Source organism: Monodon monoceros, unplaced genomic scaffold, assembly GCF_005190385.1.
Source record: "Monodon monoceros isolate NGI ecotype Baffin Bay Population unplaced genomic scaffold, NGI_Narwhal_1 Super_Scaffold_5, whole genome shotgun sequence".
NCBI classification, from domain to species: Eukaryota; Metazoa; Chordata; class Mammalia; order Artiodactyla; family Monodontidae; genus Monodon; species Monodon monoceros.
In genome coordinates this window covers 20216233-20232817 of record NW_021703782.1, presented here as the reverse complement: position 1 = coordinate 20232817, position 16585 = coordinate 20216233, and the positions used below count along the sequence as shown (strand labels likewise).

At 47.8% G+C, this 16585-nt stretch overlaps 1 protein-coding gene across 4 annotated transcripts in view; it reads left to right on the top strand.

Annotated features, from left to right (window-relative positions):
* SYK (spleen associated tyrosine kinase) overlaps positions 1-16585 on the top strand; it is a 94946-nt gene that overhangs the window by 28254 nt on the left and 50107 nt on the right. For all 4 annotated transcript variants that reach the window (XM_029203743.1, XM_029203741.1, XM_029203739.1 and 1 more), the window contains exons 2-3: positions 13380-13808; positions 16139-16299. In XM_029203743.1, the coding sequence (XP_029059576.1) occupies positions 13407-13808; positions 16139-16299 (563 nt within the window). In that variant the 5' untranslated portion in view covers positions 13380-13406. The remainder of the gene's footprint in view (positions 1-13379; positions 13809-16138; positions 16300-16585) is intronic.

Here is a 16585-nt window from a genome sequence, read left to right as displayed (position 1 = left end):
TTCCCTCCCTATCCCACCCCTCTAGGTGGTCACAAAGCACCGAGCTGATCTCCCTGTGCTATGCGGCTACTTCCCACTAGCTATCTATTTTACGTTTGGTAGTGTATATATGTCCATGCCACTCTCTCGCTTTGTCCCAGCTTACCCTTCCCCCTCCCTGTGTCCTCAAGTCCATTCTCTAGTAGGTCTGTGTCTTTATTCCCATCTTACCCCTAGGTTCTTCATGACATTTTTTTTTCTCTCTTAGATTCCATATATATGTGTTAGCATACGGTCTTTGCCTTTCTCTTTCTGACTTACTTCACTCTGTATGACGGACTGACTCTAGGTCCATCCACCTCACTACAAATAACTCAATTTCATTTCTTTTTATGGCTGAGTAATATTCCATTGTATATATGTGCCACATCTTCTTTATCCATTCATCTGGTGATGGACACTTAGGTTGCTTCCAGGTCCTGGCTATTGTAAATAGAGCTGCAATGAGCATTGTGGTACATGACTCTTTTTGAATTATGGTTTTTCTCAGGGCATATGCCCAGTAGTGGGATTGCTGGGTTGTATGGCAGTTCTATTTGTAGTTTTTTAAGGAACCTCCATACTGTTCTCCATAGTGGCTGTACCAATTCACATTCCCACCAGCAGTGCAAGAGTGTTCCCTTTTCTCCACACCCTCTCCAGAATTTATTGTTTCTAGATTCTTTGATGATGGCCATTCTGACTGGTGTGAGATGATATCTCATTGTAGTTTTGATTTGCATTTCTCTAATGATTAATGATGTTGATAATTCTTTCATGTGTTTGTTGGCAATCTGTGTATCTTCTTTGGAGAAATGTCTATTTAGGTCTTCTGCCCATTTTTTGGATAGCTCATTTTTAATCACCGCATCCTTGTGCATAAATCCGGCCTCATGACGAGCATGCCTGTGACTTGGTGCCCTGGTAGAGTAGTGCAGGGGTAACTTTCCCTCCCTGATGGAGTTGAAGCCGAGTTTTCCTGCCCTGGGCTCAGCAGGCACACTATGGGGGACTTTAATTTTCTTCCCTGGTTCGCTTCGCTGCCGTGGCAGCCGGCAGCCCAGTTTCGGCCCATCTCCTGATTCCCTTCCTCCCTACATCCTGGAGGGAGACATACTCAACTCTCTTTTCTCTCTGCCAGTTCCACTTGGGGAGTGATACATTGGATTACGGCAGAGGTTCTCAAACAGGAGAGTGCTTGAAAATCACCAGGAAGTCGTTTAAAATCCAGACTTGCCTTCTCTACCTGCGGGCCTGAGCTGTGTCGGGACCCGCATTTCCAGGGCTGAGCCTAAAGTGCACGGCATGGGCATGGTGAGTTCCCGCCTAGAAGCTGCGTCTGCAGTGGTCCTGGCCAGTCGCACTGGGCGGTGAGAAGAGGTATAGACAGTAGAGACCCTGGATCTTCACAGTCCTGGGCATGGAAGCAGGGCCTCTGGAACAGATCCCACCACCCATGAGCCTCTTATGCCTACTCACTGTCTGGAGGCAGGAGGTCCCCTTTCTATTCCACAGGGCACCCAACAAAATGATTTGCATTTAGTAGATGCCCAACAAACATCCTGAATGAATAAATGATTCATATTTTAAAGTTAAATTCACTATGGTGGGCTGGTGGCTTATCTGTAACCAAATATGTTGAGAGTGAATGTTTATGTTAAGAGTTAACGTTTATGTAGGCGTAGTATCAGTGAGTTGTGCTTATTAGGTCGAGGGAGCAATATTAGGTGGACATAGTAAAGAGGTTCTTGAACATCTCTTGTGGAGTCTGAAAATCCAGATGTTGTTGGTTGAGATACATCAGTCTTTCCTTGATGTGTTTTCAGGACCTTCAGGGTTTTTGAAGGCAAAGCAAAAAAACTCAGTTTTGAAGGTTTGGATAATGTTTTCAAGTATTGGAACAGCCCCTGTTTTCTAAATATTAGTGAAACATCATGTTCTTGCCAGCCTTAGACTTACTTTCTGTTTCTGAAATGTGTGTGTCTGTACCTGAGAAACTGTGCCGTACCACAAATGCAAAACAGGGGCCACTCCGCGGAAGTCGCGAAGTATGTTTCTGTCTCGGAAGACCAGGTCTACAGCAGCATGACCGGCCCAGCAGGCCTCAGGGGGCCTGGGGACAGCCCTGCACGAGGCCAGCTGGTGTCACTCAGGAGGCCGGGTGGACATGGGGCCAACTCAGGCTGGGTCCTTGGGTTCTGTTTCTCCGTGTTGCGGCTGCAGATGTGTTGATGAGTTTTCTTTTTTTGCGGCAAAACCCTGCTGCAGAAGGCAGTGCCCAGGGCCCTTTGCAGACTGATGGAGGGCAGTTGTCTGCAGGTGCTGTTTGGGGTGGATCTGCATCACCTGCATCTCCCTTTGCCTGGTCATTTCTTGTAACTAATCAGCCAGTCCCTGACTGACCCAGGAAGAACCCTTCTCCCTCTGGGCCGGGCTCTTTCCTCTTTCTTATGAAAATCAGTCAAACCCACAGATGAAATTTTTCCTTTTACCAAAGTCCTGGTACTTCATTTTCTCAGCTTCGACCTGCAAAGGAAATTCCCAGGCAAATTTTATCAGGGCTGCTTTGCATTGAGGTGGCTGTGTGGCTTTGAGCATGATAAGCCAAGCTATCTTTTTGCATCTTCCTGATTTTGTTCCCCTATATGGTAGGGCAATGGCAGAAATTGTCCCCAGATGTTGTCTCCCCAGGGTACCATTTACTTCTTGCCACTGTCACCTCAGTCCACATTATGTGGGGAAACTGTGGCCCAGTGATGAGAAATCAGCCACCTTTAATGTGCTAAGCGCTGTTGAAATGTTCTCCACAGGAAGTAGAAAGGGCTGAACCCTGTAGTCGAGAGGACAGCACCTGCAGGAGCCATGGTTTGATGGGTCTTAAGAAAAGCAGAAGCCTTGAAGCGCAGGTCTGGGCCAGTGATAACCAGGGCAGATAGGGTTTTAAAAAAGAACTTGAAAAAGAATAGACACATGTATAAGTATAACTGAATCACTTTGCCACACACCTGAAACTAACGCAACATTGTTAATCAACTATACTCCAATATAAAATAAAAATTTATTAAAAAATTTGGAGGAAGAAAAGAACAAAATGTATATAAGTAAGCAAATGATCGTTTTGTAGCTGATATTTTAGCATTCAAGTGTTGGGATTTTTATGGAATCTATGATTAAGGTATACATTATTATTCAATAAAAATATTCTACACTCTTAAAAAATTTTAAAAATAAAAATTAAAAAACATTAAGAAAAATTAAAAAAAAAATAAAGTACAGAGACATAGGTTACCTCTTCTGGTTCCACACCAAGTTTAAAAGCACTGAAATGGAGGCTTCCCTGGTGGCGCAGTGGTTGAGAGTCCGCCTGCCGATGCAAGGGACACGGGTTCTTGCCCCAGTACGGGAAGATCCCACGTCCCGCAGAGCGGCTGGGCCTGTGAGCCATGGCCGCTGAGCCTGCGCGTCTGGGGCCTGTGCTGCGCAACGGGAGAGGCCACAACAGTGAGAGGCCCGCGTACCGCAAAAAAAAAAAAAAAAAAAAAAAGCACTGAACTGAACACAGATTTGGATAATAAGAATAATACATTTAAGAGCATGGTCTTATATTAAGGCATCATCGTGTATCTACCCACGAGGTGGGGGCTTTTCGGGGCAGGTGGGGGAGAGTGGAGGAAAGTCACTTATAGTCGATCCTCATTATTCACGGATTCCATATTTATGAATCCACCGTCTCGCTAAAATAGATTTGTAACACCCACATCAATACTCACCACACTTGTGTGGTTATTTGTGGACACGCGCAGGGCAGTGAAAAACTTGAGTCGCCCAAGACATACGTTGCCCGCTGAGGTTGAATGAGGAGGCACTCTGCCCTCTTGTCTCAGCTCATATGCAAACAAGGGTCCTTTCCGTGGTCTGTTTAGTGCCAAGTGTGTTGTATATTTCTGTGCTTTTCTTATTTAGAAGAGCCCCAAGTATAGCGCTGAAGTGCTGTCTGGTGTTCCTAAGGGCAAGAAGGTTGTGATATGCCTTACAGAGAAACCACATGTTAGATAAGCTTCCTTCAGGTGTGAGTTATGGTGCTGTTGGCCGTGAATGCAATGTTAATAAGTCAACAGTATATATGAAATAAGTTTCTTTAAACAGGAATACACATGAAACAAGATTATATATTGATCTGTTGACAAAAATGTCGTGGACCAGAGGCTCGCAAGAACCTAACCCAGTCTTTCTCCAGGAGCAGTGTTTCAGCATTTGAAAATTCATTGTTCACAGTGCCTTTGTAGAGCCTAACTACCGCCACCAAAAATGAGAGCTGACTGTGCTTTGTTTTATGCATTAGATGGAAAGAGAACAGAGGCAAGGGTAGCAATATTGACATAGTGGAGAGAGGAGGAAGAAGGGAAGGAAAGGATGCTGTGTAGGTGTGTGAGTTACAGTTGTCAGAGATAGTAAATTAATCTGAACTCTGGGATCTGATCCTGGTTCCCAAGCCTTGCAGGGCTTGGAGTCAGTGCCTCTGACAGTCTTCAGCGGATAGAAGTAGGGAATGAAGGAAGGCAGACTGAGATGGCAGCTCCTAGGGACACTCGCCGGGCACAGGTACTTCATTTCCCTCCCTCCTGACCTTAGGGGTTTATCTCCTCCTCTTCTTCCCTCCCTAGTACCAGAAAGTTTTATTCGAACTCTGCCAGAACCCAGCCTCTAATTACTTCCCTCACTCACTCCCCAGATTTGGGGGCCTTGTTTGTCAACAAATCATTCAAATATTTATGAAGCCCCTTTCTCTCATGTGACCCTATTCCACATGCTGCATTAGTTATCCATTGCTACATAACAGATTACCCTAAACTTAGTGGCTTGAAGCAGCAATAATCATTTAGCATCCCTCACAGTGTCTGTGGGTCAGGAATTTGAGATGGGTTGGCCTGGATCAGGGTCTCCTATGAGGCTGCAGTCACATGTGCTGCATAGCCTGAAGGCTCATTGGGCCTAGAGGACCCTCTTCTGAGGTGACTCCCTCCTATGGGTGGCAAGTCCATGCTGGCTGTTATCTGCAGGCCTCAGTTCCCCAAAGAGCTGCTTGAGCATCCTCACGACTTGGCATCTGGCCTCTCTGAGGGTGAGAGACCCAGAGACCAGGGGTAAACTGTAAAGGCCTTTACAGACTAAGCTCAGGCATCCCACACTCTCACTGTGCAGGCAGCCCTCAGTCAGTGTGGGAGGGACCACACGAAGGCCTGGAACCAAGAGATGAGGATTGATGGTGTCATCTAGGAGGCTGCCTGCCATGTATACATTCTATAATTCTCTACTGAGCTTTGCAGGGTGGAGGCCCATTCTTAGGGTAGCCTCTGTTCTAGGCAGTAGGGAACAATACAGTAAACATACTGATCCTTACGGAGTATCTGTTCTAACGGCTTTCAGGATGCAGACAAGGAAAAAATAGGTTATAAAGCTGAGGTGGGTGGGCGTGCAGAGCCCAGCCCCGCTTCATCACGTTGACTTCACTCTGGTTGTCCTCTGCTGGGGACGAAATTTCCTTGTGGGTTCCAGACAGCTTTTTCAGCTACTAGCCTAGATGTGAGCAGCTGTACCTAATCTTCCACTCAGGCTGCCCCCAGAAATGTGACTTTTTAAAAAAAATTAGCTCAAATCTTATCTGAAACATTTTGTTTATGATGGCAAGCCTGGGCTTTTCCTCTTAATCTATGAAACTGCTGTCTGATAAGCTAGAACTTAGTGATATTTTCCAAGCTAAATGCATTTTAAAGGGCAAAGGTCATGCAGGCAGCCTTGGCTCTGGGACTGGGGAAATGCACTGTGAGAGTCTAGTTGGCAGGGGAGATTGTAACATGTCAGGAAGTGCAAAAGGATACGGTACTGCTTAGATCAAACGAGGAAGACATGAGAGTGCTAGTTGGATTCAAGGGGCTCATCGTAGGTCACAGGAATTCGTTTCTGCAGGCTCTGGGAGGGCTGCTGGTGGGGCTCCTGGGGGGGGGGGTGCGGTGGGCAGCCAGAATCAAAGCCCAGGGATGATATAGGCTCTATTCTAGATGTAACTCCTCAGAGTGCATTGAATGGAGGATGAAGCCTTACCTGACTAGGCAGGATTTTAAAGTAAGAAAACATTGTCTGTGGTTCCATTCAAGCCTCCATCTTGCCTTTGTGAAGGTGTCTACTGGGGTTGCGTGCACACACACACACACACACACACACACACTCTCCTTTCAAGTGTGGGCTGCCCATACCTCCCCTTCACCATTCCACCATGAACCACTCCTTCTCTCTTTTATTCAGAACTCCCACTTGTGAGGTACCAGTTGTCACGGGCACCCCTCCACACTCTCCATCATGACTGCGGTGAGTTACGGCGACTTTGGTGCCACTGTCATCGCTCTCACAGGTGCAAAACTGTGATGCTAATGTGCCCGGGTCACACAAGCTGGGATGGGACACCAGCCTGTCCGGCTCCCAGACTCTGCTCTGCACCCCTAGCTCTCCTCCAGGATCAGCGCGCATTTACTTCCACGGGGCTCTGATCCTTTCCACCCCTCCCTGTCCTGTGCTCAGAGTGATCATGGTAATAAATTAGATAGAGGGATATTCATTTATCTAGTTTATTGGTGCAGGTGCTCGAGCAGTGGAAGGAACACATCAGATTTGTGGACAGGCCAAACCACTAACACAGTGGCTTCCAGTCAAGGGACATTTGGGGACACTGCCCCCAGGAAACATTTGGCAATGTCTGGAAATGGTTGCCATGATTGGGGAATGGGAGGAAGCTGCTGGCATTAGTGGCCGGAGGCCAGGATTGCTGCTACCCCAGCCTATAGTGGACAAGACAGCCCCCAGAACAGAGAATGATCCAACCCAGATGTCAAGAGTGCCGAGGTTGAGAAGCGCGGTGCTGATTTAATGAAAGGTGACAGATGGAAATGGGTGAGACCAACAAAATGAGTGTGAGAGGGGGCAAATGCAGCGGTCTTAGTGTGTAAATCAAGGGTGGGGGACGTGCTTTGACTACATGTGAAAAGGGCAGCTTTTCATTTGCCAGAAACCCAGTGTGGATACTGGGAGCTGAGGCCACCCATGACTGCATTTGTGGGCTACCGACAGCAGCCCAAGAGGGGCCTGTGCACTTGTGTGTTTAGATCTCGGCGGTGGTGGCATTGAAGCCAACTATACCTTTAAGAGGGTCTTGGGCAAATTGGAATTGTGTGGGTCTCGAAGGAGGTTGGACGCATGTTCTCCGAGGTTCTCTGACTCTGCAACCATGCTCTCCACCTGGGCGAAGCAGCAGCTGCACAGTGAGAGTTTATATTAGTAAAGCAATGGCATTATTCACTGTAGACACTCTAAAAAGGAGAGATCAGCAGGTTTCCATTTAATAGGTATTTTGTGAGCCCCTGGGAAGCCCCTAAGTGTTGGGGATGCAGGTCGATACTTCCAGACCTTGGACCTTACCTTGTACGAGGGCAGGCTTGTGGTGAATGTGATGCAGGAAATAAACCTTTTCAGGAGATAAAGATGAACCAGGTCATGAAGCCACCTTAGACTCGGCCATCAGCATGCACCCCTCTGAGGAGGTGACATGAGTTGAGACCACAGGCCTGAGAAGGAGGAAACCAACCATGGGGGAAAGTACAGCGTCTGGGACAGGAAGGAGGGTGGTGTGGCTGGACGTGGTAAGCACGGGTGAGATGGGAAAGTGGTCAAGGTGAGGAGGGGGCTCGGGCCAAACCAAGTAAGGCTTGAAGGCCGGAGGAAGAGGGTTTGGGATGTGTCTGGGAGAGGGAGATGGCTTGCTAGCATCACTCTGCCTGCTGTGTGGGGAATGGTCCATGAGGAGGGCTGGGTGGAAGGGAGAACTAACGGGTAAGACTTCCATCCACGTGAGTGAGAGATGATGGACCTTCTACCCAGGGAATGTCAGGGGAAAAAGAGAGAAGATATGGCTTTGGGACATGTTTTAGAGGAAAACTGATAAGAGATCCCTGGAAACCAGCTGGTCCAACCTCCTTTGAGATTCCCCAGCCCGTGATGGAGCCCATTGGTCTCTGAATGGAGCTCACTGCTTCTCAAAGGGACATGTTCCAGGGTGGCCTGGACACATCTGAAAGAAAACATGTTCTTTTCTAAGCTAGTGGATTAGACATGCATGATGAGTGAAAAGGAGGGATCCTGAAAGCCTCTAGGGTCTCGTCCTGAGCAACTGGTTAGAGTTGGTGTCATTTCCTCAATTAGAAGGGGCTCAGGGAGGACCAAGCGTGAGCAATTGAAAGTCCCATTTTAGGCACCTGAAGGTTGAGTTGCCCTTTAAATGTTCAGGTGGAAACGTCAGGTAAGCAGCGTTTAGGTCAGGAGCTCAGCCTGGAGAGATGGATGTGGGATCCACGGGCACGTCATTGGCAGTGGGGCCATGTGCTGGGAGAAGATGCAGCTGAAGACCCAACACTGGGTTGCAGATTAAGTGAAGGAAGGAGCCGTGGACTGGGGAGGGGTCGGCCAAGAAGAGGGACTGACCCACTGAAGTGGGAGTGCTGGGTGGCATCCAGCACTGCTGGGAGGTCAAGCAAGATAGGGCCAGAGGAGTGACCTTGAGTTTGGCCATTTAGAGGTTGGTGGCATTGGCAAGAGCAGATTCATGGAGTGTGGAGTAAAGGCCAGGCAGAGGACAGTAGGCAGAAGAGGGTGGGGCAGTGCAGAGGCTTTGACAGAAAATACAAAAGAGGCCAGTAAAACCAGCCAGGGTTCTTCCTCCATACCCACTGTCCTCTCAGACTTTATGTCTCTTTTCTCACTCTCTAGGTGTATGTTATTACATACTTGGGTACATATAACCTTTTAAAAACAAAACTAAATTGCTCTGGACACATTATTTTGAAAGCTGCTTTCACTTAATCATACTGTTATCAAGTCCAAGATCGACGTACAACAGGCCAATACATAGAGAGATGAGGTATTGGGGCGAGGAATAGCAACTTTATTCAGACCGAGAAGATGATGGACTACTGTCCCAAAGAACCATCTAACTGGGGTTTGGATGCTAGTTTCTTTTCTAGAGCAAAGAGGGGGAGGTGAGGAGGTAAAGTAAAAAAGGTGACACTAAGTTGTTGCAAATATTTCCTGGTTCTGGCCAGACTCTGCAGGCAATGTGTTAATTTCTTCTTTTCCTGCGGCCATTCACAGGTGGGCCTTGTCAGGATATTTCCTGTGAGCTAAACGAAGGTATTTTAGCTTAACACTCAGGCATGGGAGGCAGGGTTTCCAGAGATGGGCCATTATGTGTTTTCTAAGCTACGGGCAACATCTCTTTAGTGATTAACTTGTAGCAAAAGCAATAGACTACAAAGGTTAAAGTAAGAGAAACACATCCAATATGGAGTCAGATTTGTTCTTCCCTATTACAATACCTATTAATCAACAAATATTTTTGACCACCTGCTGTGTGCCGAGACAGGGCAGTGAACAAAGGCATCCTCTTCTCACCTCTCAGAGCTGGCGCTCTGGTGCAGGGACCGAGACAAGAATCCAATTCAACAGCAAGTTACACTGTGTTAAAGGGTTGTTACCCACGGAGGTGTGCTCTGGAGAAAAACTAAGCCAGGAAGGGGGATAGGCTGCCCAGGCATCACAAAACATTATTTTATGTTATAAAACATTTTTCTAGTGTGAAATCCACCTTGAACCTGTGTCATAAAAAGGCCCCAAAAGGCAAATGATACTGTAGTGTTATTATTTTTTTTAATTGAAGTATAGTCGATTTACAGTGTTGTATTAGTTTCAGGTATACAGCAAAGTGATTCAGTTATACATATATATTCTTTCTCATATTCTTTTCCATTATGGTTTATTACAGGACAACAAATATAGTCCCCTATGCTACACAATAGACCCTTGTTGTTAATCCATTCTATATGTAATAGCTTACATCTGCTAGTCCCAAACTCCCAATCCAACCCTCCCCAATGCTGTAGTGTTTTGAGGCACTCACCTGGCAATAGCATGAAGCCTCACCTTACTCAAGAGCTACCTGTGCACCAGCCGAGGTGCTGGGGGTGTTTGGGGAGGAGATGGGGGGCCTGGTCCATGGGGATCAACGGCCTCTTTTGTTTCTGTTTTGAGCTTTGGAATAAAGCTGATTTATCACAATAAAGTGATTTCACACATGGCGAAAAATAACTGGGAATGTTGAAATAGACAAAAAAAATAGGTAGCAAGTTCTAGGCACTGTTGAGGAGAGTATTATCCCTGTGTGTGTTAAACAGAGTTTGAGCTACAGACTTTCCCTGGGGTCCAAAGGAAAGGAAGATTTAAGCAGTGCCTGTGAGCAAGTGTGGACGGAGAGGGGCCCAAGTCAACGGGCTTGTGGAGGGGAGTACACAGCACAGCGGGGAAGCTGCTGTCTGTACTTATTTACCATAGTGAGCGAGAGCTACTGTCTGAGGAACAGGGCTGAGAGCAGCAGTGCGGTCACGCAGCTTCTGTGGACAGCAGCTGCAATGAAGGTGACCGTCTCCCATCACCGTGGCCTGTGTTGTGGAGAAGGCCCCGGGTGGGCAGTGGTGGGAGCCGGTCCTGAGAAGGCATCGCAGATGTTGTTCATCTCCCAAATTTAATAGCCCAAGAATGTGCCCTAAGCTGTCCTTGCAGTAAACCATCTCTACTGTCAAAACCACCACCAACGGCAACGGCCCAGTGCATTTGCTCAGGCCCTCCAGCCCAGGAAATCACACCATTATAAGAGGGCTGCTTGGCCAGGCACTGCTGACACTGAGGGCAGCCAGGCTTTTCCCCTCCCAGGGAAGCCAGAGAGGTACCACCCGCTTAGGGGTGAGTCTGACATGCACCATCAGAGCCATTCAGGGGTATCCCGCATGGGCCTGGAAGATGGGCCTGGCAGGCTGCCTTTCCGCCTGTCTTCTATCTTGTCATGTTGGTTCTCTTCAATGTGGGATTCACAGCAGAGGGCCAGCACCGATGTAAATCTTAGTGGCAAACTGATGAATTTTAAAAATGATAGTTGTTAAGGTTTATGTAAATTAAAAAATATTTGTAAACACTTACAATATTGTTTTTGAAGACTTACTGTTGAGGCCAATGGTGGGTGGCAGCTCTGTGAGAAGTCCCAAGTACTAGGGACAGCTGAGATCGAGGGCGCATCTGGGGCAGGTGTGCAAGATGGTGTGTCCCTCAAGCAGAGGGAGTGTGTGAGCAAGGAGCTAGGAGGGGACAGCCGTGACCTGTGGACCGAGCCTGCTAGGAATGAGGCTGATAGGCAGAGAGGGATGGGGCAAGCTGCAGGGAACTGTGGGCCTACGGGGCAGATGAAGCAGAATAGGAGGGGAGGGGATGGCAGGGCAGCAGGACATCAGTGCTTACAGCAGTGCAGCTGGGAGGGTGCATTAGAAAGGGCAGTGGTAAGAGATACAGAGGGAACGGAACACACACCACAGCCATTTGGGAAACCAGCCTGAGAGAAAGCAAGGACTCTTGAAGGACTCTGTGTTCCTGGCTGGGGGGCCTGGGCTGAGGAAGGCAGGTGGGTAGTACATGGAGATCTCAGCCTCAGATACGGTCAGGGGCCCAGCATCAGCGTCACCCAGATTGTTGGCACTGCAGCTCAGCTGGCCCCTGCGCTTAACAGAGTTCAGGTGATGTGTAGGCACGTGGAGGTTGGAAAAGTGCTGAGCTGCAGGGGACAGGAGTTGGAAGTGCAGGTGGGCTCACTGTGCGTGACAGATAGGTGAGGCCCTGGACGACCCACTGCAGGAACAGAGCAGAGCATGAGAAAGGAGTCCAGAGCCCTCACTCTTTGGGGGATGGGGGGGGGCAGGGGCTGAAACTGTAACACAAATGGCATAGAGGGATTAGCCTGAGAAGAAGAAAGAAGCAGAAGGGAACTACTGCTCCCCAAAGACACATCTACTCACTGTCTTTCCAGGGATGTCTTTTGGTTAATAGCAGATGTCTTTGCTTTAAGAGCAAATATGGATGGTACTTATAAGAGAAAACAAAACCTTGCTGGAAGATGAATGTTTAGAAACTTTGACAAAGAAAAATTAGTGATTGATAGTCAAATATTAAGAGAAGAAAATGAGAAAATTATTTGTACAATCTAATTATAATAAAACCCATGTCTTTTGGGGGGCTCACTCAGGAATACTGATTTGGCAGTATTGCCTGGAGAAAATTCTGTTACCTCTACCAGGCAGGCACTATGTTCTACTGTCTTTTGTAAGGTAAGTCCTGTTGAGAAGAGGCTGTTTCACATAATCATGTGTGTGTGTATCTGTGTCTCTGTATGTGTGTGGTGTGTGGGTCTGTGTGTGTTTCTTTGGGTGTCTGTGTGTATGTCTGTGTGTGTAACATGAAGGGGTATGTGATTTGCTCCCTAGATGCACAGATGCAGTCATCTAGATACTTTTCCATTGATGAAAATCCCCTTTTGGTTAAAATATACACTTTTTTGGACTGGCATTATAGATCCTTCTCATCTACAACCACAAATGATCAAACAGTCTTCCTGTCAAATTGCATTCACTGCCTTCACACTTCCCCTCTGAAGTGTGTTTCTGTTTAGTGCGAGAAGTATCTGTTTTTGGTGACAGGTGTCCTCATCAAATGTGGAACCTGCACTATTTATTTGATACTGTTCTGGCGGATGGTACAAGGCGGGTGCCAGGAAGTGGTCCGGAGGAGGGTGGGAAGGGGACAGTGTGTCTCTGAGGCCTGGGGCTCTGGGAGGATGGCACTTTCATGCCTCAGGGCAGCCACTTGCCCGTCCAACCTCCTGGCCAGAGGTTTGACATATATAAATGTGGCCAGTGCTCAGCTCTCTGGTGTCCAGCTATAGCGTGTGACACAGTAGACCCTCAATGTTCACGTAGAAGGAGTCCAGTGACATCTTCACTGCACATAACTCTGACCAGCATGAGTGTTCTTGACAACTGCATCTCCAGAGAACAAGGGGCTCGTCTGGGTTCTGCCCCTGTGCCCTACTGACTGTCAGAGAGCTCCTAAGCCCTGTTTTGGAAGGGGACTTCTCTTTTTAGTTTGTCTCTTAGAATTCTCTGTCCCCCCACCCCGACCCACACATGCACACAAAAGATTAATTTGACTGCATTGGTCCAATGCTCTGTTTCTTGGTTCAATACTGAGAGGGTGTGTTTGGAAATGTAATGGTTATGTGGGCAGAAAGGACGAGGGCACAGTTAGTTCAGGCTCTAGACCCGAGTCTCAGAGGGAAGAGCTTCCACCTGGCGGGAGGACTTGTCTCCTTATCTGGAGGGTCGGTGCTCTAACAGTGTCGTGCCGCTCAGGTCCTGACCACTGCCCCGTCTTTGTTTTGCCAGGTGGACACTTGAGGGGAAGGCGCAGGGATGGGCGACAGCGCTAACCACCTGCCCTTCTTCTTCGGCAACATCACCCGGGAGGAGGCAGAAGACTACCTGGCCCAGGGGGGCATGAGCGACGGGCTCTACCTGCTGCGCCAGAGCCGCAACTACCTGGGCGGCTTCGCCCTGTCGGTGGCGCACGACCGGAAGGCACATCACTACACCATTGAGCGGGAGCTAAACGGAACCTATGCCATCTCGGGCGGCAGGGCCCACAGCAGCCCCGCCGAGCTTTGCCACTACCACTCCCAGGAGCTGGATGGCCTCATCTGCCTCCTCAAGAAGCCCTTCAACCGGCCGCCCGGGGTGCAGCCCAAAACCGGCCCCTTTGAGGACCTGAAGGAGAACCTCATCCGGGAGTATGTGAAACAGACATGGAACCTACAGGTGGGCGGCAGCCGGTCCCCTGGTGGCGTCGGTGCACGGTCTCGTGTGCTCGCGGGCCCTGGAATTCCACACAGGCACCCAGTTGCATGAGAGCCATGCAGTGGTGCCTCAGATAAGCAACCTATTCCTTAGTCATCAGCGTGGGCCCCCAAATGCCTCACTCCAAGAAGACAGCCTTTCCTCTTTTGCGGTCACACTTGAGAGGGTGGGCCCCTACAGTGCCAGCCATGTGGGTTTCTCCACCACAGGAAACCACTGTTACCCAATTCGTGCTGGGCCCTTTCAGAGAGGCATCACAGGCATATACTGGTTTTTATTTACCCAAGAGGGTCATACTGAACACACTGATTGGCACTTGATTTCACACCTTCATAATATCTCTTGCAGAACTTTCCATGTCGAGAGACACACAGCTGCATCAGCCTGTTACTGGCTGCCTGATGGTCCCTCCTGTGCACCATAATTTATTTTACTAGTACCTATTGATGGACACCTTCATTGTTTATGAATAATCCTGCTAGTAACATTCTCCTAACGCTTTATGCAGCATCAACAGGATAACCCTGAACAGGTTGGATTTGCCACAGTGAAGGATTCGGACATATTGACAGGTTGTCATCCAGAAAGGTCCCAGAGGCTGTGACAACTTACATTCCTGCCACACTCTCAACAGCACTTGATATCAGGAGCCACCAGGCTGGCTGATGGTCTCCTGCTCAGACCATTTCCTTGTGTTTCCTGGATGCATGTTTTCTATATATCCATGTGGATGTATGACACTACAGGCTTTCTGAGGATTCTATACACCGACTTCTTTACTCCTTTAATACGTTCTGCACTGAATTCAGTCTTGCAAACAGATACTATGTATTCAGTATTTTTCATCAGTATTCATTACATAAGTCTTAGACCATCTTTTTACTCTTTTATAAAATCAGATAAATCAGATTTATTGAGGTGTAATTTACACACTGTGAAATTCATCCTTTTTAGGTATATGGTTCTATGATTTTATTTTTATTTATTTTTTTTTGCGGTACGCGGGCCTCTCACTGTTGTGGCCTCTCCCGTTGCGGAGCACAGGCTCCGGACGCGCAGGCTCAGCGGCCATGGCTCACGGGCCCAGCCGCTCCGCGGCATGTGGGATCTTCCCGGACCGGAGCACGAACCCATGTCCCCTGCATCGGCAGGCGGACTCTCAACCACTGCGCCACCAGGGAAGCCCCGGTTCTATGATTTTTTGACAATCACATGGCATCATGTAGCCCCCCACCCCAGTCAAGACATGGAACAGTTCCATCACCCATCAAGCATCCTCATGTTCACCCCCAACCCCAGCCCCTGGCAACTCCTCATCTGATTTCTGTCCCTATAGTTTTGCCTTGTCCAGAATGCATATAAATGGACTCACACAGCTTGTAGCCTTTTCAGACCAGCTTCTTACACTCCGCATAATGCATTCGTGAGTCAGCTGTGTGTCAGGGGTCCGTTCTTTATTATGGCCGAGTAGTATTCCACACCCTTTTGCTTTTGCCCTCTGCTCACTTTGAATCGGATGCCTCTCTGGTATGTAACTATTACTGCTTTTGTTTTTCATTCCATCTGTGAAGCATGACAAAATTTTCAAATTCATCTTCCCTTCTGCCTTCCCTCCCCCCTTCCATCTCCTCATGTGGGTTGGTTATGTTTTTATTTTCACTTCTGATTCTTTTTATAACTTGGAATAATCAGCTCAGGTTGCTTATTTACTACTGTGAAAGATATCTATTTCTCTCCCACTAAGAACAGTTGAAGAAGTGAATTCACCCAGCTGTCAGCCTTTTTCTCATTTTTGTTTTCCATGTTCTCAAGCTTTATCTCCTCTTTCTGTGATCACATCTCTTGCAGTTACAGGCAGCAACATGTGTAAGTGCTCAGAGTGAAGCCTTGTAGAGGCAGACAGGATAAAGCACGTCTTACATCTTCCTGATTGTTATTATGTGATCAGGGTCTAACACAGAACAGTCAGTTCTAGGAGGCGACTGACTGGAAGAGGGCAGGAAGACCATTCTCTAGACCTCATGGATTATACCAGATGGTTTCTGAAGCCCAATGTGGCTTTTAAAGGGCCCACCTCTGTATCCTAAAATCTATTTTGTTAGTTATATACTTGAAGGCACTTAAATAATATATAAGATCTATTGGCTTTATTTATTGAATGAACATACAAACACATAAATAAATGTGATTACATTTTACCACGTCAGGACTTAGGATAGATTGGAAATGCTTTCTGCGTCTTTCTCGTCACTTTTGCTTGGCATGGCTTCACTCTCTTCTCCTCGTGGCAGGGTCAAGCTCTCGAGCAGGCCATTATCAGCCAGAAACCTCAGCTGGAGAAGCTGATCGCCACCACAGCCCATGAAAAAATGCCCTGGTTCCACGGAAAAATCTCTCGGGATGAATCTGAGCAGATTGTCCTGATAGGATCAAAGACAAATGGAAAGTTTTTGTAAGTATTGTGTCTTTTCCCTTCACCCAGTAGCTCCAGGCCTGCTTGGACAGTTAGGGGTAGCTCAGCCTCCACGTTCCTGGAGTCCTGGTGACCCTGGGGAAGGGATCGTGTGCTGTCATCAAAACACGTGTGTTGGTTGGCTGCACAGACATCTCAAATTGAAGCCATCTCATGGAATTCAGCATTTGTTTTGCCCAGTATGGCCCCAAAGTGAACACTTTTCTTGGGCACTGAGGGACATCATTGAAGAATATCTATTCAGCCACGTATTCTGCTTTTAATG